This window comes from Haliotis rufescens, unplaced genomic scaffold (genome assembly GCF_023055435.1).
Source record: "Haliotis rufescens isolate VD_foot unplaced genomic scaffold, xgHalRufe1.0.p SCAF_2, whole genome shotgun sequence".
Classification (NCBI taxonomy): domain Eukaryota; kingdom Metazoa; phylum Mollusca; class Gastropoda; order Lepetellida; family Haliotidae; genus Haliotis; species Haliotis rufescens.
In genome coordinates this window covers 51,831,367-51,854,096 of record NW_025963890.1, presented here as the reverse complement: position 1 = coordinate 51,854,096, position 22,730 = coordinate 51,831,367, and the positions used below count along the sequence as shown (strand labels likewise).

The window sequence follows — 22,730 nt, the reverse complement described above, 5'->3', positions numbered from 1 at the left end:
ATGACACCAAGACTGAAGTTTGACCTGTGTGTTGTAGGGTCCCCCCGGGCCTCCAGGTCCAGCGGGTCCTATTGGGCCTGCAGGCGCCGACGGCAAGGATGGGCAGGACGGGAAGATGGGGCAGAAAGGGGAGTCAGGCCAGGACGTGAGTAGCCGCTTGCCATGGTGATGCAGTGGATCGGAGAACTTACTTTCTCAGTAACAGAATCATGAACAATGAACATGGACACGACTGCCGTGCATAGCACTAGAATTAAAACTAAAATAAAACATAAAATACTCCGTATGTCTTCTTACTAACTACCCGTGTATGTGAAGGAACTTAAGAGCGCCATACACTGGTTTACACTGGTTATTGTTATGATAACGGTACTGTCCACTGTTCATTGTTTATGTCCTCTTGTCTTGAAATCTCAGACTCATTCTTCAGTTTCTTTTTTGTGAAGTGAACTAACTGATTGACCTAACGCCACTCTGCATGTACATAGACGTAACACAATAACAGACCAGCTGAGAATATCTTGACAACATTCGAGGCAAATCGGCCATCAGATATCTAACGTGCAAAATAAATATGGTATGTGATTTGGTACGGTAACCATGGAAACATTGTGACGTCATATGTTGCCAGGGAAATCCCGGACGGCCAGGAAACACCGGCAAGCCAGGCAAAGACGTGAGTGGGCCATGGTTGAACATGAACACACTGGGTGTATACAGCATTGCCAAACACACCTCAATACAGCCCTTGTAATGTCACAGGACATCTGTTAAGATTTTCAGCTTACATCTGAGTGATTTTTTCTACTTTTTTTCTGAGCCTGATCCTGATCCTAACGACAATAACATTATTTGACATATAGACTAGATCTGCCTGTTTAACGTTTGATGTTAACATCTTAACGTAGATGAGTGCAGTAACTCGATAGTATAGATGACTGAAACTGTGCATGTAAAGCCCGCACTAATCCCTGGCACCTAGGTAAGTGAGGGCAGGTGCTTGTTGCGGTGATAGAGGTAAACCTCATGTGTCTCCAAACAGGGACAGATTGGCAGGACAGGCCCAACAGGACCCCGAGGAACCACGGGCCGCACGGTAAGTCCATTTTGTACACTGTCTGCAGGGGGATATCAGAACACGTGTTCTTATTGGTGAACACTATTTGTAATAATGGCAGAAAGTATCTGATCTATATCCGGAGCTGATGATTAAACGCTATATTCAATACTTTGATATGTTGTTGTGGTAACTGCCTCCGTGGTCTAGTGGTAGAGCGTCCGCCCGGAGAGCAGACAGTCGGGGGTTCGATCCCCGGCGTCAAATAAAAAGACGTTAAAAGATGGTACTTGTTGTTACCCTGCCTGGCGCTCGGCATTAAGGGGCTAAAACAAGGACTGGTCGGCTCGGAGTCAGTATTCTGTGTCTGAGTGGGGTATTCATGTTAAACTGCGGCATGGTATCTCAGTGGGCTTGCTCTATAAAATTGGCATCAGTCCGGACTAGTACAAGCACACACACACACATACCTTGTGTGATTCTACATCGTTTACTAAGTTGGTGTGTGTCAATGAGTCCGTGTATTGCAGGGTCCGAGGGGACCTCGTATCATTCAACATCGTTTACCAAGATGGTGTGTGTCAATGAGTCCATGTATTGCAGGGTCCGATGGGACCTTGTATCATTCAACATCGTTAACAAGTTGGTGTGTGTCAATGAGTCCGTGTCTTGCAGGGTCCGAGGGGAGCAATAGGAGATGAAGGGCCGCAAGGGTTGAAGGTAAGTCGTTGTACCTGGACCTGTATGACTCCAATAAATTCAAACTTATTCTGTATTGCTAAATGCCTTACCTTTTATCATTCGACGTCTACCTGCTCTGTGGAGGACATTGGTTTGTCACTCTGTTCATCGATGCCATACCACGTTGCTGAAGATCCGGCATAAAAACTGGACTTTAGCAACCCATGCTTGTCATAAGAGGCGACTAACGGGATCGGGTTGTCAGTTTCGCTGAATGGGTTGTTGCACGCCATCGTGTCCTATTTGCGTAGATCGATGCTCATGGAGTCAATCACTGGATTGTCTGTTCCAGACTCGATTATTTACAGACCGTCGTAATATAGTTGAAATATTGCTGAGTGCGGCGTTAAACAACAAATAACAACAACTTAGCTGCTGGTAGTACTTCAGACGCTGCCGGTCCAGAACACCTGAAGTGGGTAATGAGTACCTTGACAAATACCAGCATTTCCGGGTTACTAATCCGAGGAGGTTAGGTGTGTTTGCAATGTCCCGTACACTGTCCCGTGTTTCCTGTAGGGCTCGGCCGGAAGTCCGGGGAAGACCGGAAGTCAGGGACCAGTGGGCCCCGCGGGCAAGTCGGTGAGTGATCTGTCTTCTTCACAAGGATAATGGATACAAGTAGGAATAACCCGTTTCAAACATATCGCTGTCGTACTGATATATAATACTATTTCACATGCTTTTGTTTACTGGTACAGTAAACTACGTTTATAACGAACACGCTTATAACGAACTGACGGATATAACGAACCTACTTTTTTGTCCCGACTATTTGCTGTCGTTATGCTGTATATATGCTTATAACGAACCACGGTTGTAACGAACTAAAATTGATGGTCCCTTTGAGTTCGTTATAACCGTAGTTTACTGTACTTGGCTGCGGCCAGATCCCATGCGACTGTACGGATGTTTTCTGAGAATCAGCCATTCAGATTTACCAGTTTTGAAACATGACAGTGGCAATATTAAATTTGTAATCCTTTCCATCTTACACATGTGTTAATAGGAAAATATCTTTTTTTTTAAATAAACTTTTCTGTCAGATTATTACTCATTGCAAATATATTTTTTGTGGTGTGGATTTGGTGATGAATGATGACGTCATTTGATTGTTTATGACGTCATTCTTGTAGATCGAGGGTGAGAAAGGTACACGCGGGGAGCAAGGAGAACAAGGACTACAGGGCCCAGAGGTAGGCCTGACTGGGGACTTCCGGGGTCAGCGTCACATGACGTCAATCTATATCCCTTATATCGATATTGTATATTGACAGAGATAAGAATATGAGCACAAGAAGTGTGTTATTTATTTTAATAAGGGAAACTATCAAATGCATATTATTACGTCACTTGCTACAAATGATCTACGTAAATGATATATATTTAAATCACTGGCGCCAAATGATTTCATGTCTGTACACTAGTATTTTACAGGTTCAACATAAATCAATATGTATACGTAAATCACCGGGTAGAAATAAAGGCATACACGTCCAAACCATAGTTTTTCACGAGGTTTGGTATATCCCTGATGTATAGGCCGGCAGAGCTCCAGATAAGCTTTTGGTGTTGTGGGTATTTTACCCATGCATTTTAAAATCATTGCGTATGAGTAATTCTATTTGGGTATTCAAATTTCTGTTACCCACTAGTTTGTACACATGTGGGTATTTAAGTTAAATATTTAAAAACACTATTCATCTAGTCCCTGCAAAGTGGTGTCATATGGGTTTCGAGAGCTTTATAGGACGTTACCACGATACTTCCACAAGAAAGTGTGATGGCAAATGATCATGATGCAACTGTCATCATGGAGTTTGGCAAGGTTGAAGGAATGCCCGTTTAAAATTTCAAAATAAGTTGCTGATTTGCTAATCGAATACACAGGGTTACTTCACAATATTTTGATGATACGCACAAGTATTATTTTTGTAGCGTATCTGTAATGTTCGTTGCGTATTTGATACGCTTGGATTTTATTTTACTGCGTATTTCTGCATTTCTGATGCGTATTTTACGCAGACACGCAGCTTATCTGGAACTCTGATAGGTGTTAACACGTTCATTAGCTAGAACCATGGTCACATGCTGCGGGAACACTGAGTTAAGTACTCCACTGACACGTGTCTGTTTCAGGGACCCCGAGGTCGGCCGGGGCCACGTGGACGAGGGGGGCCGGGGGGAAAGAAGGTACGGTATTGAGGGGTCCTACATGTATGTGTTAGTGAAAATAGGTAAATTTGTCTTCTTAAACTCAAAGATGTCAAATTAGAAATGATTTGCTAAATGTTTTGGAGCACAGATTTGAAGTACGGCATTATTTTAACAGTACCAATATTCACAAGGTCCAAGCATTCAGTCAACTGTACTGGTGAAACTGTATTATAACTGGTGCTGGTTCAACTGGTGGCGACACCCGGTGGTCAGTCCATGGTGCTTTACTACCCAATACTGACCAATCAGAAACACAGGTTTGCATAAGACTGTCAAAACTCTCAACCGGATCTTTAATAAAATTTAAAAACAAAACAAAATATAGCCACACGGGTTCTTCCCTTCCTATTTGTCTTGGCCTCAGACGGGACACCCGATGTCTTTAGCAGTTATACATCGGGATATACAGAGTCTTTATATGGCGTTTGGTTTTGGATATGATGTAACGACAAGGCTGAATTCACAGCAATTCACAGCTCATGCGTTGTGTCAACATGCACCCTTGTTCCAGTCCTTGATTTCCGGGTTAGAATAGGTCCCCAGCAACCCACGCTGGCCGTACTGCGGGGATTCCGGGTTAGAATAGCTCCTCAAAAACCCACGCTGGTCAGATTGCGGGGATTCCGGGTTAGAATAGCTCCTCAAAAACCCACGCTGGCCGTACTGCGGGGATTCCGGGTTAGAATAGCTCCTCAGAAACCCACGCTGGTCAGATTGCGGGGATTCCGGGTTAGAATAGCTCCTCAGCAATGTATGGTTGTCGTGGATCGGGGGGGGGGGGGGGGGGGGGGGAGATCATTGTTCACAGTATGAATAAGTGGATTGTCTGGTCCAGACTCTATTATTTACAAACCGCCGTCATGTAGCTGGAATATTGCTGAGTGCGGCGTTAAACAACAAACAAACAAACGTGTCAATTGCTGCCACCAAAAGTTGTCCCACCATTTGGCAGCCGTGGGCACATCATGTGTTAACAATCTACAGCCTACAATTGCAATTGTTCAGCAGTTACGAGATTCCATGCTCCCTCCTCCACCCCCAACACCTGGAACCAGTCCTGTCAACCATCCCCTCCCCCCAGCCCCCACAAAATCCACCCCCACCACCTGGAACCAGCCCGTCAACCCTCTACCTTCCTGCTATTTGCCAGCGCGCTGCACGCTGACCCTATGACCTGATCTTACTTGACCCGAATTTTGAAAATCCCCGAAATCTCTTTGGAATTATCAATACAATAGAATCAATTTCACACGGAGACGTGAAAATGTGGAGTTAATCCGTCAGTGAAGCCGGTCTTCCATTTAACGCAAGTAGTCCCAGTTTCCCTGCTCTATATATAGAGAACGTGTACACATTCTGGCGGAGCAATTCCGTCTCGATATGGAATGAATTATCATCGCTATATACATTACACTACTGTTTTAGATTCGAATGCCCCGGCGCCTTATTGTGTAATGAATTTTATCAGGATAATTTATAACTTTTTACATCAAAGCATTTCAGCATATGAAACAACAACAGTGGAGAAAGTACGAATTATTGTAATTTTATGCGGTTGCGGAAATTTGGAATATGCCGATCCACTTGTTATTTTGCAAACTTTAAATTGCCAACACATGAAATAATGTTCAGATAATTCTTGACAGATCTGCCTCAGAATAGCCCAGACGTGCTGATAACAGCGTTACATGTGCAATGGCGGGTTCACCGCTGTGCGGGTTCACATGGTTCGCGTGGACACAGTGAACATGAGCCGTTCCTCAGTCCTCGAGATATCTATACCTCCTCTGTCAGCGGTGGTTCGCATACTGGCGCACCTTAAACACCCGTGTACTGGGCGGGGTTCGCCAAAACACGTGCTTTTGTCTTTGTGTATATTCACATCACCTTCACGTGCTGTTGGCTGCACGTGCCATGGCGGCCATCTTGTATGGGATATGAATTGCAGAACTTGTTGATATCCTGCCACTGTCATGTGGTGACCAACGGTGGGATGTAGGGCTACCACCGCGTCATTCATTACGCGGCACCTGTTCGTGTTTAGGACATGGCGTATGCAGACGGATCTGGGCCGAATGTCTGGTTAATACAGAACTAGGCTAACTCAGGCTCCCAGTTGTTATAAATGTCTTTCATTCAGTTACCTAGAGTAGGTGTGGGGTTTCAGATTCCCGCATGGCAATAGTTAGGCCTTGTGTCGCGACCTTTGGCTCGGCTATATTCAGACCACGAGTCCCAATTACTGGACAGGATATATTGAGACCATGAGAACCCGTGAAGACCCGGGGTAGAATAGGTCTTCAGCAACCCAACTTGTCGTAAGAGGCGACTAACGGGATCGGGTGGTCAGGCTCGCTGACTTGGTTGATGCATGTCTTCGTATCCTAATTGCATGGATCGATGTTCGTGATGTCAATCACTGGATAGTCTGGTCCAGACTCGATTATTTACAGACCGCTGTCATATATGGCTGGAATATAGTGCAACGTTAAACAACAAAGAAACAAAATCTGAAAATCCTCCCCTCGAAATCTTTTGACGAAAAGGTCGCTATTCCTTCACATTACACGTTCGAAACGATTTTCGAATCAGATATAGATGGGACGATCTTGTGAAAAAATTGATGTCAAATTTAGTGGAGCGCCGATAGATGCTGTGGGTGTGGTCAGTTAAATTAGTTAAATTAAAATACTTTGCAATCGTAGGCGAAATGGTTCTCTATCATACTGACAATATGAAGAAAGCACAGAGGCTATGTCTGATTCACCGCCACAGTGTTGAGAAACGTTTTGATACAATTATATCCCCATGTATTGTGTTAAGCCGCCCACTCTCTGAGGATGCTGTGGCCTTTTACAAGTCTCAGTTTTGTCCTTGTGTAGCTTAACCTTGATAACTTCAAAATGGCTATGTGCTTTGATGTCGCGCGAGATGTACAGAGTTATCTCCCTTCGATACCTCGAGAATTTGAAGTGGTCGGTTTATCGCCAAGCTCCGTGCAGCACTTGAGAGGAACAATTGCAGTGGACGCCCGCGTGACACCGGCCCTATCACGACAACTTACACCTCGAGAAAATAAACAATTCAAGTGTGGAATGAAATACGTCTTTCAGCAGCCTCAGTTTGAGTTTGTTTCAAGTGGAAGAATTATTTGAAATTTAAATAAACCTCGAGATCTAGAATCCACTGATTAACTCGATTTATCGTAGTGATCTAAAAAATACGTACTAATTAGCTCCTTGTAGGTGTTCTTCAAGCTTGATATTTACCAGCGTGTTTAGACATAAAGCACTGTGCATTCTCTAATGTGTAAAAAATGTCGTTAGATCTGGCTTAATGTGTCGACAAACAGTCGAGGTGTTGTATAATGTCCCACTTCTGTGTGTGCAGGGCGAGCCAGGGAAGATGGGGACTGATGGAGAGCAAGGAGCGAGGGGATATCCGGTGAGAACAGCTGCCATAAACTGCATCTCTAGTTAACGGCCATGGCCACAGCTGCCATAAACTGCATCTCTAGTTAACGGCCATGGCCACACCTGCCTGGTAGCTGATAAATACCAATACGAAAATAGTTTTCAATAATAATATCTGATAATGTGCCATGAACTACGGAGATACATTTAACCAAGCGATGCTGTTGCTCATGAGCGTGTGGATCTTTTACGAGCGCTTCTGATGGAGTGTATTTCGCACGGAGAGATGTAGAGATGTTTCTGTGTAGATGTGTCGTGTGACTTATTCATTGTTCATTGTATTCTGCACCAGGGTGCGGCCGGTGATCCGGGAGTTCCAGGACCCCCCGGTCCCCCTGGGTTGCCAGGGCAACCGGTGAGTACCAATATGCATGCTTGTCTCTCAGTGGCAATTTAGAGAAAAAGGTTCTGAATACCCATGCTTGTCTCCCCATGGGGATCATGACTAAATAGGTCGCCAGCACTCAATGTCTGTCTTGTCGTAAATATCAGAGTAGGTCGCCAACACTCAATGTTTGTCTTGTAAATATCAGAGTAGGTCGCCAACACTCAATGTTTGTCTTGTCGTAAATATCAGAGTAGGTCGCCAGTACTTCATGCATGTCTATCATTCTTGATCAGATCAGATTAGGTCACCAGTACCCCATGTCTCTCATTCGTGTTCAAATCAGATTAGGTCACCAGTACCCCATGTCTCTCATTCGTGTTCAGATCAGGTCACCAGTACCCCATGTCTCTCATTCGTGTTCAGATCAGATTAGGTCACCAGTACCCCATGTCTCTCATTCGGGTTCAGATCAGGTCACCAGTACCCCATGTCTCTCATTCGTGTTCAGATCAGGTCACCAGTACCCCATGTCTCTCATTCGTGTTCAGATCAGATTAGGTCACCAGTACCCCAAGTCTCTCATTCGGGTTCAGATCAGATTAGGTCACCAGTACCCCATGTCTCTCATTCGGGTTCAGATCAGGTCACCAGTACCCCATGTCTCTCATTCGGGTACAGTTCAGATTAGGTCACCAGTACCCCATGTCTCTCATTCGTGTTCAGATTAGGTCACCAGTACCCCATGTCTCTCATTCGTGTTCAGATCAGGTCACCAGTACCCCATGTCTCCCATTCGTGTTCAGATCAGATTAGGTCACCAGTACCCCATGTCTCTCATTCCTGTTCAGATCAGGTCACCAGTACCCCATGTCTCTCATTCCTGTTCAGATCAGGTCACCAGTACCCCATGTCTCTCACTCCTGTTCAGATCAGATTAGGTCACCAGTGCCCCATGTCTCTCATTCCTGTTCAGATCAGATTAGGTCACCAGTGCCCCATGTCTCTCATTCCTGTTCAGATCAGGTCACCAGTACCCCATGTCTCTCATTCCTGTTCAGATCAGGTCACCAGAACCCCATGTCTCTCATTCGTGTTCAGATCAGATCAGGTCACCAGTACCCCATGTCACTCATTCGGGTTCAGATCAGGTCACCAGTACCCCATGTCTCTCATTCCTGTTCAGATCAGGTCACCAGTACCCCATGTCTCTCATTCGGGTTCAGATCAGATCAGGTCACCAGTGTCCCAAGTCTCTCATTCGGGTTCAGATCAGATTAGGTCACCAGTACCCCATGTCTCTCATTCGGGTTCAGATCAGGTCACCAGTACCCCATGTCTCTCATTCGTGTTCAGATCAGGTCACCAGTACCCCATGTCTCTCGTTCAGATCAGATTAGGTCACCAGAACCCCATGTCTCTCATTCATGTTCAATCTAAGTCGCGAGATACTTCCCATGATGCACTGCGCTTGATAACTCGGCCTGCAACACTGATTTGCAGCACACTTCTTTCATGTCACAACCAGTTTCATTCGCCGGCCACCCTCGTGGCATCCTTCATCGTTTAACACAACTAAACGCAACCACCCCCACATTTAAACCAGTTGTCTTCAAACGATCCTGCCATCACACATACACACAGAGGTGTTTAAACCTACAAAAGTAGGAGCGCTTTTAAATCGTTTAATTCTTGCCATTTGGTATGATAATGTTTGCCAGACAACTAGCTGCAGTACCACCACTACCAGAGGGAGCTTCTGTTTGAACAAAAAATCAAAGGACAATATATTTGTTGTACTGACTTCAAGGAAGTGTTTATTGTTTTGGTCCTGATCAGACGGCTGGCGCAGTTTATTGTGAGATATCTTCTCGCTGTCCAACAGTATCAGAATCAGGGATCTCAGGAAAAGCGCAATCAGCATTCGATGTGTCAACAAGAGTAGAACAATGACACAATGCAAAACGCGCCTGATCTCAACCTGACCCTGAGATTTCTGCCTGTGTCACACTCCGAACGACGGAAACATCCCTAATATGCTGACGAATACACACAGTGCGCGTATTTTGAGGGATTCGTGATAAATGAAGCAGAAGTGTTTAAATGTAATCTTTTAGTAAGTCATTTATCGCAATGCCATATAATCCTCGGGAGCGGTATTTATATAAGCATTGTTACTTGTTTACCAATCCCCATTTGATTCTAAATGTATGTGATGAAATAGAAATATGTTTAAACAAAATGAAGCGAACATAAAATCCTCATTGCTGTTACAGTTGATCCTCATTTTCCGTTTCGTTACAGGGCACTCCGGGGGAAATCACATCCAACGACATTAAACCAGTGCCCGTGAGTTATCTCCCCTTTGTATAAGATACTATTAGCCAAACTATGGATCCGGTCACCTCAGTATAACGCCATCAGTTATGTGTAATGATGCGGTGTTTATGAAAAAATATCAGTGATGTGTAATGATGCGGTGTATATGAAAACATATCAGTGATGTGTAATGATGCGGTGTGTGTGAAAACATATCAGTTATGTGTAATGATGCGGTGTATATGAGAACATATCAGTGATGTGTAATGATGCGGTGTATATGAGAACATATCAGTGATGTGTAATGATGCGGTGTATATGAAAACATATCAGTGATGTGTAATGATGCGGTGTGTGTAAAAACATATCAGTGATGTGTAATGATGCGGTGTATATGAAAACATATCAGTGATGTGTAAAGATGCGGTGTATATGAGAACATATCAGTGATGTGTAATGATGCGGTGTATATGAGAACATATCAGTGATGTGTAATGATGCGGTGTATATGAAAACATATCAGTGATGTGTAATGATGCGGTGTATATGAGAACATATCAGTGATGTGTAATGATGCGGTGTTTATGAAAACATATCAGTGATGTGTAATGATGCGGTGTATATGAAAACATATCAGTGATGTGTAATGATGCGGTGTATATGAGAACATATCAGTGATGTGTAATGATGCGGTGTGTGTAAAAACATATCAGTGATGTGTAATGATGCGGTGTATATGAGAACATATCAGTGATGTGTAATGATGCGGTGTGTGTAAAAACATATCAGTGATGTGTAATGATGCGGTGTATATGAAAATATATCAGTGATGTGTAATGATGCGATGTATATGAGAACATATCAGTGATGTGTAATGATGCGGTGTATATGAGAACATATCATTGATGTGTAATGATGCGGTGTATATGAAAACATATCAGTGATGTGTAATGATGCGGTGTATATGAGAACATATCAGTGATGTGTAATGATGCTGTGTATATGAAAACATATCAGTGATGTGTAATGATGCGGTGTATATGAGAACATATCAGTGATGTGTAATGATGCGGTGTATATGAGAACATATCAGTGATGTGTAATGATGCGGTGTATATGAAAACATATCAGTGATGTGTAATGATGCGGTTTTAAGAAAACATATCAGTGATGTGTAATGATGCGGTGTATATGAAAACATATCAGTGATGTGTAAAGATGCGGTGTATATAAATGAGAACATACCAGTGATGTGTAATGATGCGGTGTATATGAAAACATATCAGTGATGTGTAATGATGCGGTGTATATGAGAACATATCAGTGATGTGTAATGATGCGGTGTATATGAAAACATATCAGTGATGTGTAATGATGCGGTGTATATGAAAACATATCTGTGATGTGTAATGATGCGGTGTATATGAAAACATATCAGTGATGTGTAAAGATGCGGTGTCTATGAGAACATATCAGTGATGTGTAATGATGCGGTGTGTGTAAAAACATATCAGTGATGTGTAATGATGCGGTGTATATGAAAACATATCAGTGATGTGTAAAGATTCGGTGTATATGAGAACATATCAGTGATGTGTAATGATGCGGTGTATTTGAGAACATATCAGTGATGTGTAATGATGCGGTGTATATGAAAACATATCAGTGATGTGTAATGATGCGGTGTATATGAAAACATATCAGTGATGTGTAATGATGCGATGTATATGAGAACATATCAGTGATGTGTAATGATGCGGTGTATATGAGAACATATCAGTGATGTGTAATGATGCGGTGTATATGAAAACATATCAGTGATGTGTAATGATGTGTATGAAACCATATCAGTTATGTGTAATGATGCGGTGTGTGTGAGAACATAGCAGTGGTGTGTAGGTCATCAGATTGTTATCACATGGTTATCACATGATTATCACATGGTTATCACGTCTAATTTCAGGGTCCAGTGGGTCCGCAAGGTGTTCCCGGAGCGAGAGGGGAGAGAGGCCTTAAGGTGTGTGTGCACAAGTACTATTAATGTTATATCAATTACAAGTAATGTTACTTGGGTAGTGGGCAGGTAGTATACTGTGTAGAAAATGGGTAGAATAACGGGTAGAAGATGGGTAGTACACAACAATGAAAATAGGTAGTATACTTAATAGAAATCGGTTGGTAAAGCGGGTAGTATTTATTGTATACTTTGGTTATAAATAGCTGTGTTTGTATAAGTTTTGAGTGCACTAGAATTGAAATTTACGTACACTGTATTTCTGTGATGTTCCTTGACTATAATAACACTACCGATATCTGTGACCTGACCATTCCAGGGGTCTAAAGGTGAATACGGCACTGATGGATCGAAAGGGACGAAGGTAAGGGTAGTACGTCAATCCGCAACGTTTGTTTGGTGTGTTCATCACGTTCCCTTGCATACCAGTAATAACAGGGGCCTTGCTGTACATACCCTAGTAATGCCATCGTTCTACATAGTTTAATAATGACCCGGGTATACATGTCGTAATTATGACCCCGTTATACATGGCATCATAATTACTCCGTTATATATATCGTTATGATGACTCAGTTATAAATATCCTAGTGGTTAAAGCGTTCGTACGTCACGTCGGGTTCGATTCCCGACATGGGTACAACGTGTGAAGCCCATTTCTGGTGTCCCCCGCCGTGATATTGCTGAGATATTGCTAAAAGTGGCGTAAAACCATTCTCACTCACTCACTTTAAATATCGTCATTATGACCCCATTTATACATATCGTTATAATGACATTGTTATATATCGTAATAATGACATCGTTATACATCGTAGTAATTAATGACCTCGTTATACGTCGTAATTATGACCCCGTTATGTATAGTAATTAATACCTCGTTATACATCGTAATAATGACCCCGTTATATATCGTAATTTTATTACCCCGTTATACATCGTAGTAATGACCCCATTATACACAATAATTATGACCTTGTTATACTTTGTAGTAATGACCCCGTTAGAAATATTGTAATTATGACCTCGTTTCAACCTAGAAATGACCCCGCTATACATCATAATCATGACCCCGCTATACATCATAATTATGACCCCGTTATACATCGTGGTAATGACCCCGTTATGCATAGTAATTATGACCCCGTTATACATCGCAATTATGACCCCGTTATACATCGTAATTATGACCCCATTATCATGGTTATACATCATAATTATGACCCCGTTATACATCGTAATAATGACCCCGTTATACATCGCAATTACGACTCCGTTATACATCGCAATTATGACCCCGTTATACATCGTAATTATGACCCCGCTATACTTAAAATCATAAAGAACCAAATGAACGTTTAGCAATAATAATCCCGTTAAACAAGTACAGGACGGTACAGGGTAAGGTAGTCCTGTTACCGTTATGGCCGAGTTATATGTGTAGAAACATTGGCCGAGGAACCCGTATAAAGCGGTCATTGTGACTAAACAGAAGGTACTGTTACAATTTGTCGTCATGCAGACCACGTGAAAGTTCACTCCGTTGCACTTTTTCTAACATATCACCTTTCATAAAATAATTCTGTATGTAGTCAAGGTATTCATAATGGTTTTATAATAATAATAATAATAATAATAATAATAACAATAATAATACCTGAACAATATTTGCATGCAACTTAACAAGTCATTATTCAATCAAATATTATAAACTCGTTTCATCTACAGTTTTCACTGCAAAGTCTTTCCCCATTACCTGGAAATATATCTGTATGTACACCCTTGTGTGTTGCTATATCTACTGTTTGTGTTGCTATGCCAACTGTTTGTGTTGCTATGTCAACAGGGTGAGCGGGGTGATCGCGGTCCTACGGGAAAGGACGGTGCTGATGGCTTGACGGTAAAGGTTTAACCTGTCCTCGTTCGAGATATCCACTGTACTGCTTACACACGTACGCTGACACCCTTAAAGTACCATTGAGTGCTGCAGAATATAATAACAAAATATTACATACAGAATATTGTGACATAGATAAGATTGCTCACTAAAGGTCACTAAATAATAGTTATGATAAAAGTGAGTACAGGTCGCAGCGGACCCGTGAAGATCCGGGGTAGAATAGGTCTTCAGCAACCCATGCTTGCCGTAAAAGGCGACTATGCTTGTCGTAAGGGGCGACTAACGGGATCGGGTGGTCAGGCTCGCTGACCTGGTTGATGCATGTCATCGATCCCAATTGCGTTGATCGATGCTCATGATGTAAATCACTGGATTGTCTGGTCCAGACTCGATTATTTACAGACCGCCGTCATATAGCTGGAATATTGCTGAGTGCGGCGTTAAAAACAAAGAAACAGGTTGCAGCGTTATGTCTGTATATATAGATATTGGTGACAACAGACTGCTGTGAAGTTACAATATTACCGACCAAAGAGCTGTTGGTCGACACCCATTACCTGCAGCAGTCGCCCGCATGTGCCCGTGCTATACTTTTACGTCCGCTTCATTTCAGGGCGAACAAGGACGCACTGGAAAACAAGGAATTCTGGGACCGAAGGGAGAGCGGGTGGGAAAAGTTTTATCCCTCACGGGCTCCAGTGAGAGGATCAGCGTGGCCACAAGAAACTCTTATCTCTGTTTAGATAGTTTAACATCTGTCTCTGAATAATACTGAATAACAGCATGTCTTTTAACAACCAATACAGCTGTTTGACTAATGTATGTGCGAGTGCGAGTTATTGCCCTTGTTTCACTCTCTAGACGATTCAGACGATCAATTAATCAGTCCTTGAATAAGCATTACATATGCATATACCTGGTATAGTAATGAAGTCAATAAGAAGAGCAAAGATCAAACATTTAACAAAGAATATTAAAATGGTTTCATTTTAAATGTAGTTTGATGTGTCACTTTGCTATTGTATTAGTTCGTATGACGAATATTTTTAACACCGTGTTTTGATTATCTCCCCTCACAGGGAACGCCAGGCAACAGAGGGCGCAATGGTTTGCGGGGACCGCCAGGGCCGACGGTAAGGGAATGAGTTTAACAGTGTACACGCCAGGACGTTCAACGGTGAACCGTTTAGACTTTCTTCAAGAGTTTATTGCCAAGTTCAAACTGAGTCGGTGACAATCTCGTTTATGTTTTAGGTCGACCCGATGGTAAGATGAGTAATTATTGTTGAAATAATTGAATGTCAGTAGTTTTACTAATGACTGACACGTGATGCCACTAATGATTCACTTCTACCCGTCATGCCTTTCGGTAGGCCCAATTCTCAGGAAGCGTAAAGTTTGAAACGACGTAAGGAAAGGCTTGAGTGGTCTCTGACTGCGGGCGACTTCACAATCTGTCTCCTGCCAGGGCGTACCGTTACACCGATACTAACCGATATCCTGTGGCCGCGTCACTATATATCTGTGAGGAATAAGGCATATAGGGAGTAACGCATATTGAAAATGAACATATCGGGACTAGTGACGTTGGGAATAAGGCATATCTGGAATAGGCAGGTTGAGAATAAGGCATATCGGGAATAGGCAGGTTGGGAATAAGGCATATAGAGAATAGGCAGGTTGGGAATAAGGCATATAGGGAATAGGCAGGTTGGGAATAAGGCATATCGGGAAAAGGCAGGTTGAGAATAAGGCATATAGGGAATAGGCAGGTTGGGAATAAGGCATATAGGGAATAGGCAGGTTGAGAATAAGGCATATCGGGAATAGGCAGGTTGGGAATAAGGCATATCGGGAATAGTGACGTTGGGAATAAGGGATATAGGGAATAGGCAGGTTGAGAATAAGGCATATAGGGAATAGGCAGGTTGAGAATAAGGCATATAGGGAATAGGCAGGTTGAGAATAAGGCATATAGGGAATAGCCAGGTTGAGAATAAGGCATATAGGGAATAGCCAGGTTGAGAATAAGGCATATAGGGAATAGGCAGGTTGAGAATAAGGCATATAGGGAATAGGCAGGTTGAGAATAAGGCATATAGGGAATAGCCAGGTTGAGAATAAGGCATATAGGGAATAGGCAGGTTGAGAATAAGGCATATAGGGAATAGCCAGGTTGAGAATAAGGCATATCCAGAATATTATTTAAAAAAAGTTTAGCTGCAGAAGCAGGGGGTTCACAGACGCAGGGCTCTGGTTCGTGATTCATCCTACAAGTTGGGCTCAGTCTGTTTGACAAGTCTAGATAGTCAGGAACTGACCAGGTAGAATTGCTTCTTTCCGTGCTAACAAGTCATCATTTTTTCTGAACGTGTTACTTTTACGGGAATAATGTGTTGCTAATACATTTAATTCAGTGGAGCATTTGAAAGCAATTTAGAACACTAGATATCTAATGCTTGTAGACAAACTAGGTTTTAAGAATCTTCTTTTTATTTGATTTGCATTTATTTGGTCCAACTAACAAGATCGCATGCCATTTGTTTTTCATGCCGTGAACATAAAGTAATAAAACAGAAAACACCCCGTTTCAGCTTATAGCCGGCTGTACTACTAAAAAAAATTATGGATCATAGATTCTTTCATATTACTATAGTTAATCTGCCATTTGACTTCTGATTAACTATAGTAATATGAAAGAATCGGGTGATCCTTAATTTTTTGTAGTAGTATATTGCTGGTATATTACTGGTTTCATTGAAATGTTAAAATGGTAATATCTATATAGTTACTGCTGATTTGACATTTCATTCTGTTTTACTGACGGAAGAGATTGCTGAATGAAGACGTAAAGCTTCAAACAATGTTGATGTTATATAATTGATGTTGATGTTTTGACTTATGTCATACTGAAGTTCTCTACGCATGGCCTGCAACATACTTCCACGTGCATGTACAGCACATTAATTAGATGTGTTTGAAACATGTGTTTCCTTTCGGCTAATATTTCTTATTCGCTACAGGGCCCGCAGGGAGACCAGGGTCAACTGGGACAGAAAGGCAACCGTGGCGACCCGGTATGTCCGTCTGTCGACGAGTACCAACCGCTCCACGGCGCATGGCGGGGCCGCATATCTCAGCCGTAGCTGCACGTCGTGCCACGTCTCATACTGCTCCTCACACTGTTCCTCACACCGCTTCCACATACAGCTCCTCACGCCGCTCCTCGTGCAGCTCCTCACACCGCTTCTCATGCAGCTCCTCACACCGCTCCTCATACAGCTCCTCACACCGCTTCTACATACAACTCCTCACATCGCTCCTCATACCGCTTCTACATACAACTCCTCACATCGTTCCTCACATCGCTCCTCACACCGCTTCTTCATACAGCTCCTGATACAGCTCCTCATACCGCTACTACATACAGCTCCTCACATCGCTTTTGCATACAGCTGCTCACACCGCTACTACATACAACACCTCACATCGCTCCTCACACCGCTTCTACATACAGCTCCTCACACCGCTCCTCACACCACTCCTAATGCAGCTCCTCATACAGCTCTTCACACCCATCCTCATACAGCTCATCACGATGCTCCTCCTACCGCTCCTCATGCAGCTCCTCACACCGCTTCTACATAGAGCTCCTCACAGTGCTCCTTATACCGCCTTCCCTGGAAGATATAACCATCTGCCGCTCAGCAAATAGATCACGTTCCGGACACTTCATCGAAATGTCTCTAACCTGAAAAACACATTTTCTTTTAAAAAATGGAAACCATTCCAAATGGTCCATCCCCTCATGCCCCTCTGTTTCTAACGTAAAGAACGAGTTAGGTGATGGTTGAATACCACTATCTGCTGGGAGGCAACCTTGTCACGCATTACTATATATGGTCATCACGCGCACAGTGGTACGTCACGCTATGCTATATATAGTCAAAACACCAGCACTGGTTGCCATGTTGCTTCGTATTGTCAGAACTCGGTACTGTTATACACAATGTCACGTTTGAATATATATGGATACGTCACGCTATTCTATATATCCTTAAAACACCTGCACGTGGTTACTGACAGGTCACGCTATGCTAAATATAATCAATACACCTGCACGTCATGCTTTGCTCTGTATGAAGTCAATAACATTTTGGTGTACGTGAAGCTATATTGTTTTACACGCGTAGACTGGTACGTGACGCTATGCTATATCGTTCCCACACATGAAATACTACATCTTATGCTATAAACAGTCCATCTAGATATATACTAGTACGTCACGCTAACTATATACTGTTAATATATACACGTACACGCTTGTACGTCGCTCTCTCTATATATACAGTTAATACATACGTAGTCTGGACGTCTGGCTAAATCTATGTAAATACACACGTATTAGTACACACCGATTAGAATTCCGGCGTTTAATAGATGAAATGCGGTATATATTGTTAATACATGCGTAGACTGTTACGTCACACCATACTAATTATTGTTAATACTCGTGAAGATTAGGACGCACCACTATGTAATATATTGTTTATACACGTGTCGACTGGTATATCACGCTATATCATATATTGTTAATACGTCACACTATACCATATATTGTTTATATATCACACTATATCATATATTGTTTATATATCACTCTATACCATATACTGTTGTATATATTATATATAATATACTTGTATATTGTTAATACATCACACTGTATTATACATTGTTTATACGTCACACTATAATATATATTAAGACACGCGTACACTGGTTCGTCACACTTTACTATACATTGTTTATACGTCACACTATAATATATATCAAGACCCGCGTACACTGGTTCGTCACACTTTACTATACATTGTTTATACGTCAGACTATAATATATATTAAGACACGCGCACACTGGTTCCTCACACTGTATTATACATTGTTTATACGTCACACTATAATATATATTAAGACACGCGTACACTGGTTCGTCACTCTTTACTATACATTGTTAATACGTCACACTATAATATATATTAAGACACGCGTACACTGGTTCGTCACACTTTACTATACATTGTTTATACGTCACACCATAATATATATTAAGACACGCGCACACTGGTTCGTCACACTGTATTATACATTGTTTATACGTCACACTATAATATATATTAAGACATGCGGACAATGGTTCGTCACACTTTACTATCCATTGTTAATACGTCACACTATAATATATATTAAGACACGCGGACACTGGTTCGTCACACTTTACTATACATTGTTTATACGTCACACTATAATATATATTAAGACACGCGTACACTGGTTCGTCACGCTTTACTATACATTGTTTATACGTCACACTATAATATATATTAAGACACGCTTACACTGGTTCGTCACGCTTTACTATACATTGTTTATACACTATAACATATTTTTTTATACGTCACGCTGTACGATGTGTCACACAAACACCTGGCTCACCTGCCCTGGATCTTCAGCTTCAACTTTACGTTTTGTGGCGACATAGGTCTCGAGTTCATGGCGACTCTTGAGTCCGACGAACAGCGGTGACCGTGCAGCAGGGAACCCCACCCCACACGTGGAGTGCGGGGAATATGACAACCCCTGACCTCTGCCAGTGTCCTGTGTCTATGTGTATATAGTATCTGTATATAGATGCATGAGCTTCTCAATGTGCACCCGATGTGCATCCCAGGACGACTCCGCTGCAAGACGCATACACTATTACTGGCATAACTCCTTGCTGCATGACACACCAATTCACATCGGATCGTAACACTTGTCCAACAATTAACATAACCACATGTACCGATGTGCAAGGGGAACTAACATTATATGTTGTATAATACACTAACATCCCAGTACAAACTTCTTGACTGGCAGTAGTAGAACTGCTAATAGTGTTATGTTGAAGTTAATGAAATAAATGAGTTAAATGAATAGAAACGAACGATACGAGCATTAGCGCATTGAAAACACCGACGTCTGTTTGCTATGAGGAAGTCAGTTTAAATGCATGTATTTTCTTTTCTTTACGTCATCCTTGAGGTAAGCTCCCCTTTATCATTATTTAAATGCAACATTCAGCAGCGTTATATGAGTTACTTACGCCACATGCTGCTGACGATAAGGCTCCAGACGTAGTCGTGCAAAGCAAGCGCTTGAAAAACCGCAACAGTCTAAGGGAGATAACTTTTGACATTCTGTTTCAGGGGAGGTAACTGTGTGATATGTCATGTTTCAGGGGCCCCCAGGTCCGCCTGGGATTCCCGGTCTGCTGTCGGAGCCGCAGGAGGGGAAAGCGGTATGGGAGGATCTTATCAAGAAGTTTCAAGTACTACTCCATTGGTTTTTTTGCATGTATGCTGTCGACCCGGGGGATGCTCTTCCTCACACGCCATAGTCTAGACATGCACTCTCCTTTCGTCAAATCCTTTTTTCAAATTCCATACTTTCCCAACAATAATGAAGTATGAGAGTCATACACCTATATGGGAGAGGGTCACTCATATTTTCCCTCAACACGCCTTTCCATTTACTTTCGTCCAGTCGCTTTTAGACATATTAGATTCGCCTGTGTACTGGTGGTATATCTATAAGTAATATCCTTCATATATTTTGCGCTCGCGACATCCTTATTTTCCAAGCGCATATTGATTTGAGTCTTTCAGACGATTGACTTTTAACGCACAGAAATCAGAGGAGTAGTACTTGTTTCCGGCGGAAGCGTTCTGAATGCGCATGCGTTGCAAAGAGTTAGACAAATTGCTTGGCTCTGTTTATGGAATTATTCTTGATCTGACCTCAGTCATTTCTTTAGTTTCAAAAATGGAGCCTACCTCTAGCAAGCGCACATCGCGTCAAGACGCCTCTACCGGTTGTTCATGCTATACACGTATATTGATGACCCATTTTGTTGCCTGTTGTCCCCAGTATTCCAGAGCGAGTCTGATCACTGAAGCTCAGTGGCGGCGCTCAGTCTCTGTGCGCAGGTGAGTTGACGCACATCCGGGTACTGCTGCACAGCGAGCGTTGCAAGGCAAGACATCTGTAATTAACACGTGCTTCAACCTCTTGAGTTATCAGGTGTAATATCGGACTACGAATATACCGTTTGTAGTTTTGTTTATCATGAATGATATTACTTCAAATCCCATCCAAATATAAATTAATATATTATTCAATCATTCTATTTTTCTTCTAGTCCAAACGATGAGGAATATATAAATCAGTGTTTGTCCACTGAAATAAATGTTTTCTCCAAGCTTAGAAAAATAAAAACGGAATTTGATAGAATGTCTCCTCCTTTTTAATGACAGTAATATCTCCAATGACCAACATAATTATTACTGGATTCTGAAACGTTTCATCGAATTCCCGCCTGTGATGTCCTAGAGCGCTGCCCCCACCCTCGCTCCCACCTGCCCCACCCTCCCTCCCACCTGCCCCACCCTGTCCTCATGCCGTCTACCCCACGGGCGGAGCACCTGCTACCTCCCCCACCGTCCGTCCCAGCGGATCAACCCTTAAACCAAGCACAGTACAAACATAAAAAAAACGCTGCGCAAACTTAGCGCGCGGTAAGTACCGCTTTGCATGTCCGCCTCCCCCGGACGCTGATGCACACACTCATTCTCCTACCAATTGAATATTGACAGGGTCCAGCAGGGCTTCCGGGAGCTCGAGGGGTGCCGGGAGATAAAGGACCAAGGGTGAGTATCAAGGACAGAACACGATTATTAGGGCTATGATGCCAAACTTCGTCCTTTCAATAAAACCTTTTTTACAAGAATAAAAGATTCTCTTTACGTTGTCAGGCAGTGTCAACGTAAGTGATATCGTTGATATCGCAGTATATGATATCGTGGGTACCGACGCAGTTGGTTAAGTATAATGCCGGGCAAAAGAAAGTATACGTGCACCCATGTTTGATGGTGGCCGATATGAAACCAACAACAAATGCTTATGCGATGGTAATGTATTTGATAAGAGTATCATAGTTGTGCTTTAACCGAAAAAAAACTACCCTAATTTTTGTCTATAGTTTTCAGTGTTTTGGTGACTGTTTTCAGCCTAGGAGTTTTTTTTTATGACGGTTGTATTTTATTTTGTCAAATCAAAAAGTGTATACTTTCTTTCGACCGGTAGTGTCATGGGATGTCATTGATGTGGTCCGGGGTGTATGGGGATGTCCCGTTGTAGAGTAGAGGTGTCACACATTCTGCACTTACAAAACCTTCATGTCGCCAGCAAGCACAAGCCGTTTGAAGCTGAAATAACTTCTCACTCACTCTGGCGATCGTGTGAAGATATTCAAGGCTATGGCCTCCCCCATCAAGAACGTAACTTGTCCGACCACAAGTACATACATGGCTTCCCCTGAGCCAACACGGCGGGGGATTGGAGAGGGGGGGTGCACCTCATGTCGGAGGTAATGACTCTACATGCTGGCTGGGTTGACTTGATCGCTGAGGCAGCAGATTTAATTTCAACAGATGCAACCTCATAGACTTACATCTAGTCTCTTATCTGATTTACTAAAATGAACATATCTTACCTAGACTTACATCTAGTCACTGAAATGAGCATACCTTACAGAAAAAAAACAGCTGTTAACTTATCTCTCTAAATTATAATAAAAAAGAGCC

At 42.4% G+C, this 22,730-nt stretch overlaps 1 protein-coding gene across 11 annotated transcripts in view; it reads left to right on the top strand.

Annotated features, from left to right (window-relative positions):
* LOC124126572 (collagen alpha-1(IX) chain-like) overlaps nucleotides 1–22,730 on the top strand; it is a 250,922-nt gene that overhangs the window by 167,927 nt on the left and 60,265 nt on the right. For 8 of the 11 annotated variants that reach the window (XM_048400127.1, XM_048400125.1, XM_048400134.1 and 5 more), the window contains 19 exons: nucleotides 38–145; nucleotides 632–676; nucleotides 1,043–1,096; nucleotides 1,733–1,777; nucleotides 2,318–2,380; nucleotides 2,935–2,994; nucleotides 3,938–3,991; nucleotides 7,406–7,459; nucleotides 7,781–7,843; nucleotides 10,118–10,162; nucleotides 12,096–12,149; nucleotides 12,466–12,510; nucleotides 13,993–14,046; nucleotides 14,660–14,713; nucleotides 15,126–15,179; nucleotides 15,301–15,312; nucleotides 17,070–17,123; nucleotides 20,327–20,416; nucleotides 21,741–21,794. In XM_048400127.1, coding sequence (XP_048256084.1) covers nucleotides 38–145; nucleotides 632–676; nucleotides 1,043–1,096; nucleotides 1,733–1,777; nucleotides 2,318–2,380; nucleotides 2,935–2,994; nucleotides 3,938–3,991; nucleotides 7,406–7,459; nucleotides 7,781–7,843; nucleotides 10,118–10,162; nucleotides 12,096–12,149; nucleotides 12,466–12,510; nucleotides 13,993–14,046; nucleotides 14,660–14,713; nucleotides 15,126–15,179; nucleotides 15,301–15,312; nucleotides 17,070–17,123; nucleotides 20,327–20,416; nucleotides 21,741–21,794 — 1,062 coding nt within the window. The remainder of the gene's footprint in view (nucleotides 1–37; nucleotides 146–631; nucleotides 677–1,042; nucleotides 1,097–1,732; nucleotides 1,778–2,317; nucleotides 2,381–2,934; nucleotides 2,995–3,937; nucleotides 3,992–7,405; nucleotides 7,460–7,780; nucleotides 7,844–10,117; nucleotides 10,163–12,095; nucleotides 12,150–12,465; nucleotides 12,511–13,992; nucleotides 14,047–14,659; nucleotides 14,714–15,125; nucleotides 15,180–15,300; nucleotides 15,313–17,069; nucleotides 17,124–20,326; nucleotides 20,417–21,740; nucleotides 21,795–22,730) is intronic. The other 3 variants (XM_048400131.1, XM_048400129.1, XM_048400132.1) reach the window with 3 other exon arrangements.